We start from the raw sequence: 15,264 nt of genomic DNA, 5'->3' as shown, positions 1-15,264 counted from the left end.
TTCAAATGACCTGTTTAATAATTACCTTTGCAATCAAAGAAGCCAGGGCCCAGCAAAGACAAGGATTTCAACCTTCCATACCCCACCGAGCAGCCAGAGAAGAAAGTAAACAAGATGCCACTGGCAGATCTCATTCCATCTTGAAAACAATGGCCGGACTGAGCTCCCAGCTCAGACACACACATTAAAGTGAGATTTCCAGGCAAGAACTTTACCAGGCAGATAAGAGGCTCGGATTGAATTATTTCCCTGCATCCCCAGAGCTCCTCTGAGCTCAGCGCCCAAGGGAGCCGTTTAGGAGCCCTGTCATTTTAACGTTAACCTTGACCTGTAATTTATTCATTCATTTTGCAGGGAGGGAGAACCACCCCCACCTCTGAAAAACCCAACCACCAACAACTTCATCCTTTTGAACAGTCACAATGGTGGACAAACAAGGGATTTAAGTTACAGAAGCTAGCTCTCACTCACACTCCTCGGGCTCCGGCTCCTTAAAAACAACAACACCTAATCCACGCACCCACCAGGGCTCGTCAAGTCAGACCTGACCTGGCACTGGGAAAATCCAACTTGTTTTTTTTTTTCAACCTCCCAAGGCCTTCAACTATTTTTCCCCCTGCAGCATCCAAGCCCAGCCTCAAGGCAGAGCCATAAACAAGCCTGCTCCTCCCCCTTCCACGGTTCGGCAAAACAGCCCCCACTCCACCTTCGCAGCCCCCAAGGATGGAGAACCACAGCGACCCTCCCCCGCAGCCCCTCTTCGGCTCTCCCCCAGCCCCCCCGCCCCTCCGCCAGCCTCGCAGCACCCTGAGATAAACACCCACTAATGATTTTATGATTTTCTGCTCTGGGTAGCCGCGCTCAGCAGAATCCCTCCCCTCCGCCCGGCGACGGGGGCCGGCCCCGCCGCGCGATTGGGGGAGGGGGGGTGGTAGTTTGTTTTTTCCACCGCCGCGTCCCCACACCTGTTTTTCATTCATTCGTTTGTTCGTTCATTCATTCCCGGCTTCGTCCGTGCAGCCTCGGCGACCCTCGGGATCCCGGGGAGGGGCGGGGAGGGAGAGGGCCGAGACGGGGGGGGACGGCGGCGGGGGTGCACGTGGGGGGTCGGGAGGCGAGCTCCCCGTGTGAGCGCAGTCGGGACGGCTTTGTCACCAACAGGCGGGAGGCGGGGCGGAGGCGCTGCCCGGGGCTGGAAGTTGTTTTCGGGCGGCGGCGGCGAGGACCGCCGCCGGGAGCGCCTTTGTCTCCCCCGGCCGGCCCGCGTCCCCGCGCGCTCACCTGGTCTTGGAGGACAGGAAGGCAAGTTTGATCAGTCCGTAGGTGAAGAGCGGGATGCTCTCCTTGGCGACGCTGGCAACTTGCAGCCGGTGCTCCAGGATGTGGAGTTCCATCGTCCGCCCGCGCTGCGCGCTCCGCGGCGGCTCATCGGCGGGGGGCGAGCCGCGGCCCCCGCCCCCTGCGCGCCCAGCCGGCCCCGAGCGCCGCGGGCAGCCGGCCCGGGACCGGGAGCTCGGCGGCGGGCGCGCCCGGGCGGACAAAGGGGAGGCCCGCCAAGCGGCGAGGGGCCGCGGGCGGCAGGCTCGGGCGGCAGCGCTGGCGGAGCGGCGGCGCACGGCGCCCGGCGCGGAGAGCAGCTGGTGTGCGCTGGAACAAACAACTTGCCACTCAAACGCCGGCCCGCTGGGCATGCGCGGCCGCCGCGGGGCGTGCCGGGACTTGTAGTCGCGCTGCGCCCGGCGCGGCCGGCGGCTGATGTCAGGGGCTGGCGGCCGCGCGAGGGGGCGACCGCTGCCGGGGAAGTGCGCGAGTGCGGGGCCCTGCGGGTCCACCGGGGACGCGGAGGGCGGCAGTGGGGGCTTTCGCGCCAGCCTGCGCCCGGGGGAAAGCACTGTCACTCAGAGCTCGGCACTGAGCGCCTTGGGGTGCAAAGCGAGTCGCCAGCCCAACTCCACCGCTGGAGGAGGCCCCAGTCCGGGGGGGGAGACAGCTGGAGAAGCCAGTGATTTCAGTGCAGAGAAGCAAAACAGAGCGGGGCGCCGGGGACAACGAGGCAGCGAGGGGTCGAAAGGGGCTTCCAGGAGGAGGGGGCGCCCAGATTGGGTTCTGAAGGATGAATGGAAGCTCGCCGAGGAGTGGGGCAGGGCCTTCCAGGCAGAAGGAACCGCGTGTCCAAAGGCATAGAAGCGTGAAAGCCGCCACGGGGCTGTGTTTGGCTTTGTTGGAGCGGAAAATGTGCGGGAGGAGAGGCAGAGATAAGGCAGGCGCAGTCACCGGGAGGACGGTGGAGAGGGCTCCTGTGTGCAGAGCTAATGGGGGGGCCTTTATCCCGGGTGAGAGCGGGTGCTGGCGACGGTGAAGGCCGAACTGGGGAAAAGTCTGAAGTACCTCCGAAGGGCTTCCCATCCCAGGGCCAATGCGCCAGCGACTTACCCCGCAATGGCTGACCGGTTTTGAAATTTTCTAGGTTAAAGTTACTGGTGCTTTGCCCTTTGGCAGAGTAATTTGCCAGTGTAATGGGTCAGGTCTACCTGCTGGGGCAGGCGGGGAACTCTTCTTTTTGAGGGATATTCTGGCTGTGTCCCTGCACGCGCTCAGCCCTTCTCTGTTAGGTAGCCCTTAGGTAGCCCTTCTCTGTTAGGCTCCCTCATTTCCACAATAGGCCGTGAAGCCTGCAATCTGCTTGCTCTTAGAGCACGCTGATCCCTTCCTATTCTATTTTCATTAAAGAATTTAATACCCTCGAATAAAGAATAGATTTCTTTAAATTTCTGTCTTCCTCTTCTAGAATCTCAGCTCCATGAAGGTAGTGATTTTTGTCTGTTCTGCTGTATCCCCAGGGCCTGCAATGTGTGAGACACACATTCAGTATTTATGGAACGCATAAATACATACATCTATTCCTTTAGAATCTAGAGATCTAAAAGGCCCAAACAGAAACGCATTCAGGGGCTAGGCAAGTAACAGAAATGTATGAAGCAGTTGGGTATCAGATAGTCGGAAATGGTGCAGGAGAAGGGAAATCTTCCTGAAGACTTAAAATTCCATTTTAAAATAAACAACCAACAGGTGAAACCAAACAAAGCTAAAGGCAGGAATCGGACAGTTCTCTGACTTCTGCTCTGGATGGCCAAGTCAGTGTTTTTTAGTCTACAGGCCATGACCCATGAGTGCATGGTAAAATCAATTTAGCAGGGCACGACTAGCATTTAAAAAAAAAAAATGAGTAGAGAATGGCACAGATCTTTGCACATAGTAAGGGTAAGTTACTATTATCTTTTCTATGTTTCAGGAAACTTTCATTCTGGCCATGTGTGTACATGTGTGCATGTATACGTGTGTATGTGTGTGTGGGAGCGTGTGTGTGTGCATGCATGCACCGGATCTTGAGGTGAAGGTATTTCTTACTGTGGGTCTTGGTCAAAAACATTTGAAAACACTGTGGGTTTTCCATTTAATCAAGCCAGACCATCATAAAGTGTGCAAATTTAGACTGTTTTAGTTTGACCTGCAGAATTGCTTTCACAGAGTTGTATTTGGTGCTTAAGATTTTTGTGACTACTGAAATTAATATTGGGATGTTAAAGAAACTGGCCTCTGGGTTGCGAAACCCAGAGGATAATTTCCGGCTTGGAGTAGGGTTAGACATTCACTCTCAAAGTCATGCAAGTGCCAGCTTGGAACTTTCCCAGTGGAATTCACTCCCTTCTTGATTCCTTTGCACTGCACTCTTCTGGTCCTTCTCTGGTTCTTCTGGGTTTCCATCTTTGGTTTCTTCTTTGCCTAACCCTTAAATGAGTAGAGGCCCCCCTGGTGTTCCTTTCTGTAGTGTATTTTTACAGTAATAAGCTGCCAGTGAATCATGCCTCTTGGTAAGACATCCCACTTCGACTTTGGGTTTGGCCACGTGACTTGCTTTGGCTGATGAGGTGTTAGCAGTTGTGCTTGCTAAGTCCTGTGCATTGGGGCTTGCCCACTTAGAATGCTGCCTTGAGATCATCATGCTGTAAAGATGCCCAAATGAAAGACCACATAGAGAGACAGGTCCAAGCTGAGCCCAGCCCCCTGCTGACAGCTGGCACCAACTACCAGACATGTGAGGAGGACCATCTTGGCCCTTCCAGCCCACTGTCCAGCTACATGCAGCCACATGAGTGAGCCAGGTAAAACCAGAAGAGGAACTACCCAGCTAATCTATAGAAACATGAAATATGGTAAATCATTGCTTTTAGCCACTTAGATTTGGAATGTTTCATTACGTGGCAATCAATAGCTGATATAGTTCCTCCACCCTCATCTTCTCTGCTTCAATGGGCGTACCCAGTTTCTGGCTTGTAATATGTTGATGGGCCCCAAATTGACAGTTCCAGCTCAAAACATATTCCTGAGGCCCTGGTTCACATATTTAACTTCCTAGTGGTTGGTGACGTCCACCCAAATGTTCACAGACTTGGCCAACCAACCCAACCTGTTTAAATCCTACCTCATCATCTATCCACCTCAGACCGTCCCCTCTCCTCCTGTAATCCCTGTGTAGGTTAACGACACTTTCCTCAGTCCCTCAAGTTACCAGCCTACTATGGCAAACTGTATTTTCCAAGATGGCCACAACAAGATCTTGTGCTCTACATGCTCTTCTTGCAACATGACATTGATCATCATCCCATCAGAAGGTGAGTCTATGTTCCCTCCCCTTGTATCTGAACAGGCCTGTGACTCCAGAGGAAATGACCCACCTGACTTATGAAACTAGGTCATCACAGGTGATATTGCCGCCACTGGGACCTCTTGGGACATTCACCTCGGAACCCATCTGCCGTGCCATGGGGAAGCATGAGGCACAGGCAAGACTACACATAGGTATTTGCATTAGTTTGGTAGAGCTGCATAACAAAGTGCCACAGACTGGGGGACTTAACCAACACATATTTATTTTTCCACAATTCTGGAAGCTAGAAGTCCAAGATCAAGGTGTTGGTAAAGCTGGTTCCTTCTGAGGTCTCCCTCCTTAGCTTAGAGTTGACCACCCTCTCCCTGGGTCTCACCTAGTCTTCCTTTTATGCATATCTGTGTCCTAATCCCTTAGAAGGACACTAGTCCTATTAGATTAGGGCCCGCCCTAATGACCTCATTTAACGTAATTACTTCTTTAAAGACCCTATCTCCAAACACAGTTACATTCTGAGGTACTGGGGGTTAAGGCTTCAACATATGAATTTGCTGGTGGTGGTGGGGTGGACACAGTTTGGTCAATAGCAGTATTCCAGCCAGCACCCCCAGCTGAGGTTCCAGCTGACAGCCAGCGTCACCACCAGGCATGTGGTGAGGACGCCTTGGTCGCAAGCACATGAGAGGCACTGATCAAGAAGCATTCTGCTGAGCTTAATCAGTCTCTAGAACCATGAGAGATCACAATAAAATACTGATGGTTTTAAGCCACTACATTTTAGGCTGGGTTGCTAAGCAGCAATAGATAACTGATCCACCCTGGAATCAAACCGGTGGTTGTGATGGGAGACAGGAGAGGTTGACCACAGAATCACCCTAGATTGTTACCTTTTGCCTCCTGCTGACCCCCCAATGTCTGACTAATCACCAAGTCTTAATGATTTCATATACTGCACACCTCTCTAATCCTGTTTCTCTCCCCATCTGGACCATCATAATTCCATGTCAGGACATAACTTTCCTGTCCCAGATGGTTACAGTGGCCTTCTAATGCCCATTCCATCCTCCTCACATTGTCAGAGTAGCTCTTCCATACCTCTGGTTAAGGCCCTTTAGGGGCCATGAAGAAACCACAGCCCAGTTAAGAAAACCAGGGAAGGCGAGACCCTTCATGGCTGGTCACTTGTAAAGGGGAAGGGACTTCCTGCCCCCTAGACCCACGTCCTCCAATACGGTAGCAATAGCCAAACATGGCTATTGAGCACTTGAAATGTAGTGAGAAACTGAAGTTTTAATTTCACTTCATTTTAATTCATTTAAATTTAAAAATGAATGCTTGATTCAGTTATTGGAAAATGTTCAAGTAAGTTTGGAACAGGGTGACGAGTTGTCCTGGTTTTCCTGGGACTGGGGTTTTAAAACCAGGACTTAGGTAAACTGGGATGAGTTGATCCCACTACTTTGAGAGAACTTGGTTATGGAAATCTATGAAACCTAAATACAGATCAAGTATTGTGGATGAAAATAAGCATTTGAATGGCAACGAGCTAGAAATGTCAAATACACCTTGGCTTTCAAAGTCTTGGTATGGAAAAAAGAATGTAAAATGTCTCAATATCTCAATTTTTTATATTGATTACATGTTGAAATAATAATATTTTGGCTATTAGGGTAAGTAGAATATATTATTAAAATTAAGTTCATCTGTTTCTTTTTACTTTTTAAAATTCAAAATGACATATGGCTTGAATTACATTGTTATTGGACTGCACAGCTGTAGGGCAATCGTTCTCAAACTGTGGATGGTGTCAGAATGACCAGGGACACTTGGTGAAAATACCCAGGCCCAGGCCCTATCCTGCTTCTAAGATCCTGGAAGCTCTCCAGGCCTCCATCACCCTGCTGTGGTGGGTTGGGGTGGGGGAGTGTAGACTCCAGATACCACTTTCCACTTAAGCCTGGAGTCTCTGGACCCAAGAAAGCAACTCCCAGAGACAGGCAGGACTTCTCACTCTGCCCAGCTAATGCCTGGCCTGGGCTTTTTCAGCACAGGCTGCTCAGACAGGGTGGGAGTGGAAAAAAGATGAGGGAAGGGAGGGTGAGAAGAATTCCGTTTGGCCAAGGGGCATCTCATTCTGGGGCCAGCTTCTTTCTGGATCTTTATCTAGTCCCTAGGTGAGCTGACCATGAATCTCCTCCCCTAAGTTTGACAAACAGCAGTGAGGGCCATGGTGAGTGACAGAGGGTTCTTGAGCAAGGGAGGAACCTAATGAAATGAATGCCCCATTGGCCTATTTGGAGGAGTCCTAGGCCTCTGCCACCTCCCCTTTCCACACTTTCCCACAGGGCTGTAGAAAGAGAGTTTTCTGATGCTCCCACTTGCTCCCCCACACCTCCACAAGAAAGGATTACTGGTCCCCAAAGTACAGTGGACTGAATTAATGTAAGTAGTTACAGCTTAATCCCCACCAGCTATTATCCTGATCTTGGGGACAGAGTCTTCCTTCCCTGCTCAGCGTTGCCAGGAGCTCCCAGGGAACAGATGGTAGCCTCTCTGCTACAGACCCACACTTAGACACAAACACCAGGTATCATTTGGACCCATTGTGGTAGACAGTGTGCGTTATGGGAAACCAACCAACCAATCAATCAGCAAACCAGCCAAGCAACAAACCAACCAACCCTGCATTCTAGAGAGCCAGGCCTGGTCTAAATTTGACGTCTATCCCCTTCTGTGCTGTCCAAGTTAAGACTTTCTCTGCTCGGATTCCCTGATATGTAAGAGGGGCATAATGATACCTCTCTCACAGGGTGTGCATGTGTGTGTGTGCACCAGTGTGTGCTGTGTGCATGTATGCATGTGCCGACGTGTATGTGTGTGCTCATGCCTGCCTGCATGGGGATTAAATGAAAGAATCCTTTGGGAAAGCATCCAGTGCTGTTTCTGGTAGAAACACAGTAAATATTTGTCCAGTGAATGAATGAATGCATGCAGGGGTATGCTCTTCTTTGGCAGTCTGGCCTTAAAGGCAAGCCCCCTCTGTGGCTCTTACTTTCTTTCTTTTTTTTCTTTCTTTTTTTTTTTTTTTATGTTGGATGAATTCTTAGAGGGGGAAGGCTCTTACTTTCTACTCCTTCGTGGCTTCCATGGTTTCCCTCATTGAAGGAGGAAAGGAAGGAAATGGGTGTGTCCAGACCTTTTCCTTGGTGCCAGCGTGTGTGTTGTTGTATCTGATCCTCTGGAGAGGTAGGGATTCGTGTGTCCATACTACAGATTGGGAAACTGAGGCTAGGGAGGTTGGGGTGGAGGAGCCTATGGACACCACTTTTCCTTTTAATATTTCAAATGTCTTTTTTTGACATTCAGCATTATTTCATTTCATTTCAGGTGAACAGCATAATGATTAGATGTTTATGTAATTTATGCAGTGATCCCTTGACTAGTCTGCCACACATAGTTATTATGACATGGCTTTTCTTGACTCTCCCAAGGGCCAATGCCAGGGCTGAGCCTGCAGAGGTACTTAAGGAATGCCCATCAATTGAATTGATGAGTGAATATTAGGTGCCATGGTTATAGCAGGAGTCAGCCCCTTTCTTGTGCCATCCTTGGGCAGGGCTAAGGCAGGACGAGAGACCACTGAATATTTTCCTCTTCTCTCTCTCTTCATCTTGAATCATTTCCTTCCATACCCTCTTCCTGTCTCCTCCCCCTTCCTACGTACTCCTCAGCCTGTGCCCTTTCAGACTTTTTCCTCTTTTTTTCTCTTCTCTTTTCTTTTCTTCTCTTTTCTCCTCTTTCCCTTCCCTTCCCTTCCCTTCCCTTCCCTTCCCTTCCCTTCCCTTCCCTTCCCTTCCCTTCCCTTCCCTTCCCTTCCCTTCCCTTCCCTTCCCTTCCCTTCCCTTCCCTTCCCTTCCCTTCCCTTCCCTTCCCTTCCCTTCCTTTCCTTTCCTTTTCTTTGTATGTATCATAATCTGTGTCTGAGAACCAGCTTGCATAATCTCCAAGAACCAAAATGTTGACACAATGGAAGATAGAGGCTGAGGGGCCTCCACACCCCTACCATTTATATTACTGTGCCTCAGTTTCCTCATCTGTAAATTGGGGTGGTTATCAGGATTCGAGATGGTGAGTGTAGGTGCTGCTTACAGGCCTGACCAATGGGAAGTGCCTGACGGATGTGAATGGTTGCTGTTATTCTGCCTGTTCCTAAGGCTGAACCTACCACAGCTCTTTGTGGACTAAATCTGGGGAAGGCCAGGGCCTGAGATTCTGAAGGTGTGATTTTGGGTAAATTGTGTGTCAGTTTCATGACTGAAATGCCAGTCTCTGGCTGCCTGCCTCCCAGAAAAGTGGTGAGATGTTGGTCATTAAATTGAGACAGGAAGACCATCACTGAATCTTGTGGAACTAACACAGTCTAGTCCAGAGAGGGAAGTACTGGGACATGTGGCTTTTTCCACAGTGGTGTTTATTCAAGGCTTGTGAAATGACTCACGGGGCACCTGTGGTGACTGGCCACTGGGGAGGTGTCTTGGGGGTCCTGAGTGACCCCAGACTTGAAGCAGCCCCATAGTTTCTTTTCACTAGGTCATAGGAGAGGGAGCTGTACCGAGGGCATCTTTTTGGACATTGCAAAGATGATTTGCTCTCTTGGGAAGCAATCTTGTTCTTCAAAATCCTTTGTGAAGATGCAGAAACATCTGCAGTGGACACTGCTGGAATCGCTCGTGAGATATTAGCCACATCTTGGTGAAAAGAGCAATTTATCAGGGGACATTCCTTCCAGCGACAGAGAACCTTTCAGAACTTGATTGCAGTTAATGCACCAGCCTTTCCAAAGTGTTTGATGAGACAATGAAGCCCTTTAATTTACTGTTCAACTTCCACACAGAGTGAGTGGGTCAGGTGTCGTTCGTGCCCCAGGCCCAAGGTGATGGAAGGCTGGATCTGGGCTCAGGAGACTGAGTGCACCAGGCATGTTGTCATGGCATTCTCAGCTGGAACTTTCCGTCTCCTCGTGGGAGTTGGCATGGAGTCAGCAGCCTGGGGTAAATCTCAACCTTGGACTTCCTTCCCCAAGCAAGTCACTTACTCTCCTGATGCCTCAGTTTCATCATCTATAGAATGGGGATGATAACACTGACATGGCTGTGTATGGCTAAGAGGGCAGTGCCTGGCGCGTGGCTGATGGTCAATTAATGGCAGTTGTGACTGGGTAGTGAAACGGCCCTGAGACAAAGTTCTCAGAGGAAATTGTGCTTGCTGCTGGTCCTGGGAACATTCACATCTATGGCTCTGAACTGGAATCATACCGTCAGCACCAAATAAAACAGCCTTCAAGGCCTTCACCTCCTGCTCATCTGCCCACCCCACCTTTACCATGTCAATGGACACTGCCCACTCGGGCAAATAGGAGATGGAGGGATGGGTGTAAAACCCCAGCTGTGGGCAGCATCAGAACCCACCTGTGGACCTGGTCCAAACCTCGAGCTGGGAGCTCCTTGAGCTGTCTCTCTCCTTCGCACCTCTATTGGACACACATATTGTGCAACACATATGGAGGTGCAGAATCTGGGTACATCTAAGGGCTGCCATTAGATTCGTGTTAATTACAATACTTGCCCAACAAAGCAGTGAAGCTTGCTTGCTCTTACAAAATCAGCACGTTATAATAATTTTCCAAAAATGGAAGTAAAGCATCCTGAGAAAGGAATGTATTTTCTAATTTGTCCAAAGGTCGGTGTGGGTGAATGGCTTGCTTGGCCTTCCCCCACTGCTCCAGTAGCTTTCTCCTGTTCAATCCTGCATTCCGCTTATGGTAGGATTCTGGCATTTGCCCTCTGCGTCTTGTTCTGGTCTGGAGGGACCAGCTATAGGGGTCTCTTCAGCCCATGACTCGCACTGCTGGCCTCATCTCTGCCTGGCTTCCTGACCGGCTTTTGACTCCTTGGTTCCTGACCCCAGATGGGTCCCTGTTAACATGCCCTCCTCCCCTCACTCTCTCCACACCTTGTTCCTCACGCTCTGACCTTAGCCTCCCTCCTATTCATCACTCAGATTCACTCCTGTGTCTGTACTTGTGGCTGATAATGACTCCAAAGATATGGAAGTCCTAAACCCTGAAACCCATGAATGTTACCTTATATAGAAAAAGGGTCTCTGCAGATGTGATAAAGTTAAGGCTGTTGAGATGAGGAGATTAGCCTGGATTATGCAGGTGGTCCTGCTCTATTCACAGTGTCTTTACAAAAGAGAGGCAGCAGGAGATTTGACACAGAAGAAGGAAGCGATCTGAGTGCAGAGGCATAGATTGTGGTGATGTGATCACAAGCCGAGGAATGTCAGTGGCCATCAGAATCCAGGCACCGGGACTCCTCCCTGGATCTTCCGGACCGAATCACAGCCCTGATGACACTTTGATTTCAGCCCAGTGTTACCGATTTTGATCCTCTGCTCTCCAGACCTGTGACAGAATAACTTTCTGCTGTTTTAAGCCACGAAACTTGTGGTCATTTGTTACAGCAGCCACAGGAAACCAATATAGTGTTCTTTCATCCTCTCTGGGGAAAACCCTTGCCTGGTCCAGCTTGGCTCTTGGCCCTGACCCTATCCTGGTTCCTATGGTCCTGGCCCTGATGGGAACTCATTAGCTTTCAGACGGGGCCTGGCCACTTAGTGCTGCAGTGCCAGACCTCTGTCCATCCTAATAGGGGTTTGGGGACCTTGTATCAACTGCATAGGCGTTATCTGCTGGTGAACAGCCACAGGGCCCTCTGGGTGGTGGACCCCTAACAGAACCTCACGCCTAGTGCTCCTGCCCTGTAGAATAATCAAGGCTCATTATGGGTGGGGAACATATCAAGACAGTCCAGAAGAGCAATTGCTGAGGTCCTATCATGTGCTAGGCACATCATGTACATTCTTTCTTATAAGTTATCTTTCCCCAGTCTGGGGATCAAAATGAAGTTACATCAAGATAAAGCATTCCTCTAGCTTATTTCCTTCCTGCAATAATGGGACCTCTATGCCTGTTTCTTTTTTTCACTTCTATGCCTTTCAAAGTTTCTGCTGTTATTTCCAGGAGCCCCAGGGTGTGTCTCACTTGTGCTCACATTCTCCCACTGCATGGCACCACCTTCTCCCTCCTCCTATGACAGACTTCCAAGCTGGGGTGGCTGCTTTCAAACTTTCTGCTGAGCCCAAGACAGATGTGCTGTAGCTGGAGTCTCCTTCCCCTGCTGTGTCCTCAGCTCCTTGGAAAACTGAGGACATCTTTCACATGAAGCCTGAGTTGGCCACAGCCCTGGCCTCTGAGCTGCCTCATCACCCTAAAAAGGAGTTTCCTCTCCTCGGTTGTTCCTCTAGGCTGGCTATCCGTGGTCACACAACTACAAAATGTGCCGTATCTGCTCTCAGAATTGTGCAGAAGTTTTGGGGAAAGGCCTTCCAGCAGATTGTACTTTCCAAAAATATCTCCTATCACTCATGGTCTTCATGGAATGTGATTTTGACCCTTCTCCCTCTCTTTGAATCTGGATAGACTGTGACTGTACCAGAAGTGACACAATGGGTCATAAAAAGTGATGTGGCTCCTACTGGTTTTCTTGCTCATGGAATCTAGCTACTATGCCACGAGGAAGCCCATAGAGCACGTGGAGAGGATCTGAGGTTCTCTGAGTACAGCCTGCACTTACCTGCCAGCCACATACGTGTGCCATGTTGAAAAGGAGATCGTTCAGCCTCAGCCAACCTAGATGACGCTGCCTGGAGTAGAGATGAGTTGTCCCCACTGAGCCGTGCCCAAACTATGAATTCATGAATAAAATAAATGTTTGCTGTTGTTCGAAGCCACTAAGTTTGCCATGGTTTATTTCACTGCAATAGATCCCTGATACAGGGTTCTTCCAATTTTCTCTTGCATTGTCCTTCTGTGGAACTCACACGTGGATCCGTAAGGCTGAGCTCAGGGCCAACCTGAGGAACTGGTCTTGTTCCATCCAGTTGGGCCTTACATTTACTTCTCTTCCCTCAGGATGAGTCACTTCCTGGGAAGCTCTTGGGTCCTGCTCACAAACTCTTGGGAGTAACTTCACTGGAATCGACTGGATATCCTTAAATCCCGGAAGACCAGAGTTTAGGTTAAAACAAGGACATCTTCCCTTTCTCCTTCTCCTCCATCCCTAATCACAATCTTAATTATTTAATGAGGGGGAAACAGGCTTAGAGAAGTTTAATTACTCCCCAGGGCATACAGCTAGGAAATAGAAGACTATTTGGACCCAGATCTGTGTGGCATTCCACTGCCCTGGGGCTGCTTCCTCGTGCTACATGTAGAGGCTGATGTTCCAGAGAGGTCCCCCTGTGTCTCACTAAGGCTCCAAGGCACTCTATCACCATTTCACAGGCTCCTCTCAAAAAAGGATATACATTGAAATGGCTAATAAGCATATTCGAAAGGCACTCAACTCCTTTAGTAGAAGGGAGATGCAAATTTCAATCCGAAAAGTGACAATTTTCACTTTTTGCAGATGACATGATTCTTTATATAGAAAACCCTGAAAACTCCACCAAAAAGCTATTAGAAACAATAGATGAATGCAGTAAAGTTGCTGGCTACAAAATCAATGTACAAAATCCATTGCATTTCTATATACTAACAATAAAATTTCAAAAAAAGAAATGAAAAAAAACAATTCATTTTGCAATTGCAACAAAAAGAATAGAATACCTAGGAATAAACTTAACCAAGGATGTGAAATACCTCTACACTGAAAACTATAAGACATTTTAAAAAGCAATTGAAAAAAATAAAGAAATTGAAGAGGACACAAAGAAATGGAAAGACATTCTATGCTTATGGATTGGAAGAATCAACATGGTTAAAACGGCCATATTACCCAAAGCAATAAACAGATTTAATGCAATCCCCATCAAAATCCCAATGGCATTTTTTTAAGAAATAGAATAAAAAATCATCAGATTTGTATGGTATCACAAAAGACCCTGAATAGCCAAAGCAATCCTAAGAAAAAAGAACAAAACTTGAGGTATCACACTCCTTGACTTCAGCTTGCACTACAAAGTGACAATAATAAAAAAGCATGGTACTGGCAGAAAAACAGATATACAGACCAATGAAATAGAATTGAGAACCCAGAAATAAACCTCCATAAATATGGGCAGAACATTTTAGACAAAGGAGCCAAAAATATACAATGGAGAAAAAAAATCCTCTTCAATAAATGGTGCTGAGAAAATTGGAAAGCCATGTGCAAAAGAATGAAACTAGACTGTTATCTATCACCATGTACCAAAATTAACTCAAAATGGATCAAAGACCTAAACATAAGACCTGAAACAATAAATTGCATAGAAGAAAGCATAGGTACTAAACTTATGGACCTTGAATTCAAAGAGGATTTTATGAATTTAACCTCAAAGGCAAGGGAAGCAAAGCTAAATTAAATGAATGAGACTATATCAAACTAAAAGTCTTCTGCACAGCAAAAGAAGCCATCAACAAAACAAAGAGGCAACCAACTGAATAGGAGAAGATATTTGCAAACAATGCCTCCAATAAGGGGCTAATATCCAAAATATATAAAGAACTGGTACAACTCAACAACAAAAAAACAAAAAAACCAATTAAAAAATGGGCGGAGGATGTGAGCAGACACTTCTCCCAAGAAGACATACAAATGGCCAAGAGATATATGAAAAAAATATCAACTCCACCAGCTATTAGGAAAATGCAAATCAAAACCACAATACCTGATAGAATGGCTATCATCAACAAGATAGCCATTAGTAACAAGTGTTGGAGAGGCTGTGGAGAAAAAGGAACCCCCATACACTGTTGGTGGGAATGTAAATTGATACAGCTGCTATGGAAAACAGTATGGAGATTCCTCAAAAAATTAAGAATAGAATTACCATATGACCCAGCGATCTCTCTCCTGGGTATCTACCCAAAACATCTGGAAACATTTATCCATAAAGATATATATATATATACTCCAATGTTTGTTGCAACATTATTTACAGTGGCCATGACATGGAAACAATAAAAGTGCCCTTTGACAGAGGATTAGATAAAGAAGATGTGATAGATATATATATATATATATACACACACACTATGGAATACTACTCTGTCATAAGAAAAGATGAAATAGTGACATTTGTGACAACATGGATGGATCTTGAGATTATTATGCTAAGTGAAATAAGTCAGACAGAAAAGTTGAGAACCATATGACTTCACTCATATATGGGATATAAAGGAACAAGACAAACAAAGAAACAAAAACTCATAGACACAGACAACAGTTTAGTGGTTACCAGGGGTAAGGGGGAGCGGGGATGGTAGAAGAGGGTAAAGGAGGTCAAACATATGGTGATGGAAGGACAACTGACTCTGGGTGGTAAGCATACAATGTGATACATAGATGATGTATTATAAAATTGTACACTTGAAACCTATGTAATTTTACTAACCATTGTCACCCCAATAAATTTAATTAAAAAATAAAATAAAATAAAAAATCCAAAGCTGCCCCTACTGTGATTGACTGCAAAGGTGCATTGCTCAG

The 15,264-nt window shown here is 47.6% G+C and overlaps 2 protein-coding genes across 2 annotated transcripts in view; both read right to left on the bottom strand.

Moving 5' to 3' along the window:
- Nucleotides 1–1,503, bottom strand: part of CASTOR2 (cytosolic arginine sensor for mTORC1 subunit 2) — a 46,455-nt gene extending 44,952 nt beyond the window's left edge. The window contains exon 1 of the mRNA XM_081053379.1: nt 1,282–1,503. Within this exon, the coding sequence (XP_080909505.1) occupies nt 1,282–1,394 (113 nt within the window). The 5' untranslated portion in view covers nt 1,395–1,503. The remainder of the gene's footprint in view (nt 1–1,281) is intronic.
- The window catches only part of GTF2IRD2B (GTF2I repeat domain containing 2B), a 360,110-nt gene that overhangs the window by 181,847 nt on the left and 162,999 nt on the right, over nt 1–15,264 (bottom strand). The window lies entirely within an intron of this gene.

This window comes from Rhinolophus hipposideros, assembly GCF_964194185.1.
Source record: "Rhinolophus hipposideros genome assembly, chromosome: 7".
Taxonomy (NCBI): Eukaryota; Metazoa; Chordata; class Mammalia; order Chiroptera; family Rhinolophidae; genus Rhinolophus; species Rhinolophus hipposideros.
This window is presented reverse-complemented; position numbering and strand designations above follow the sequence as displayed.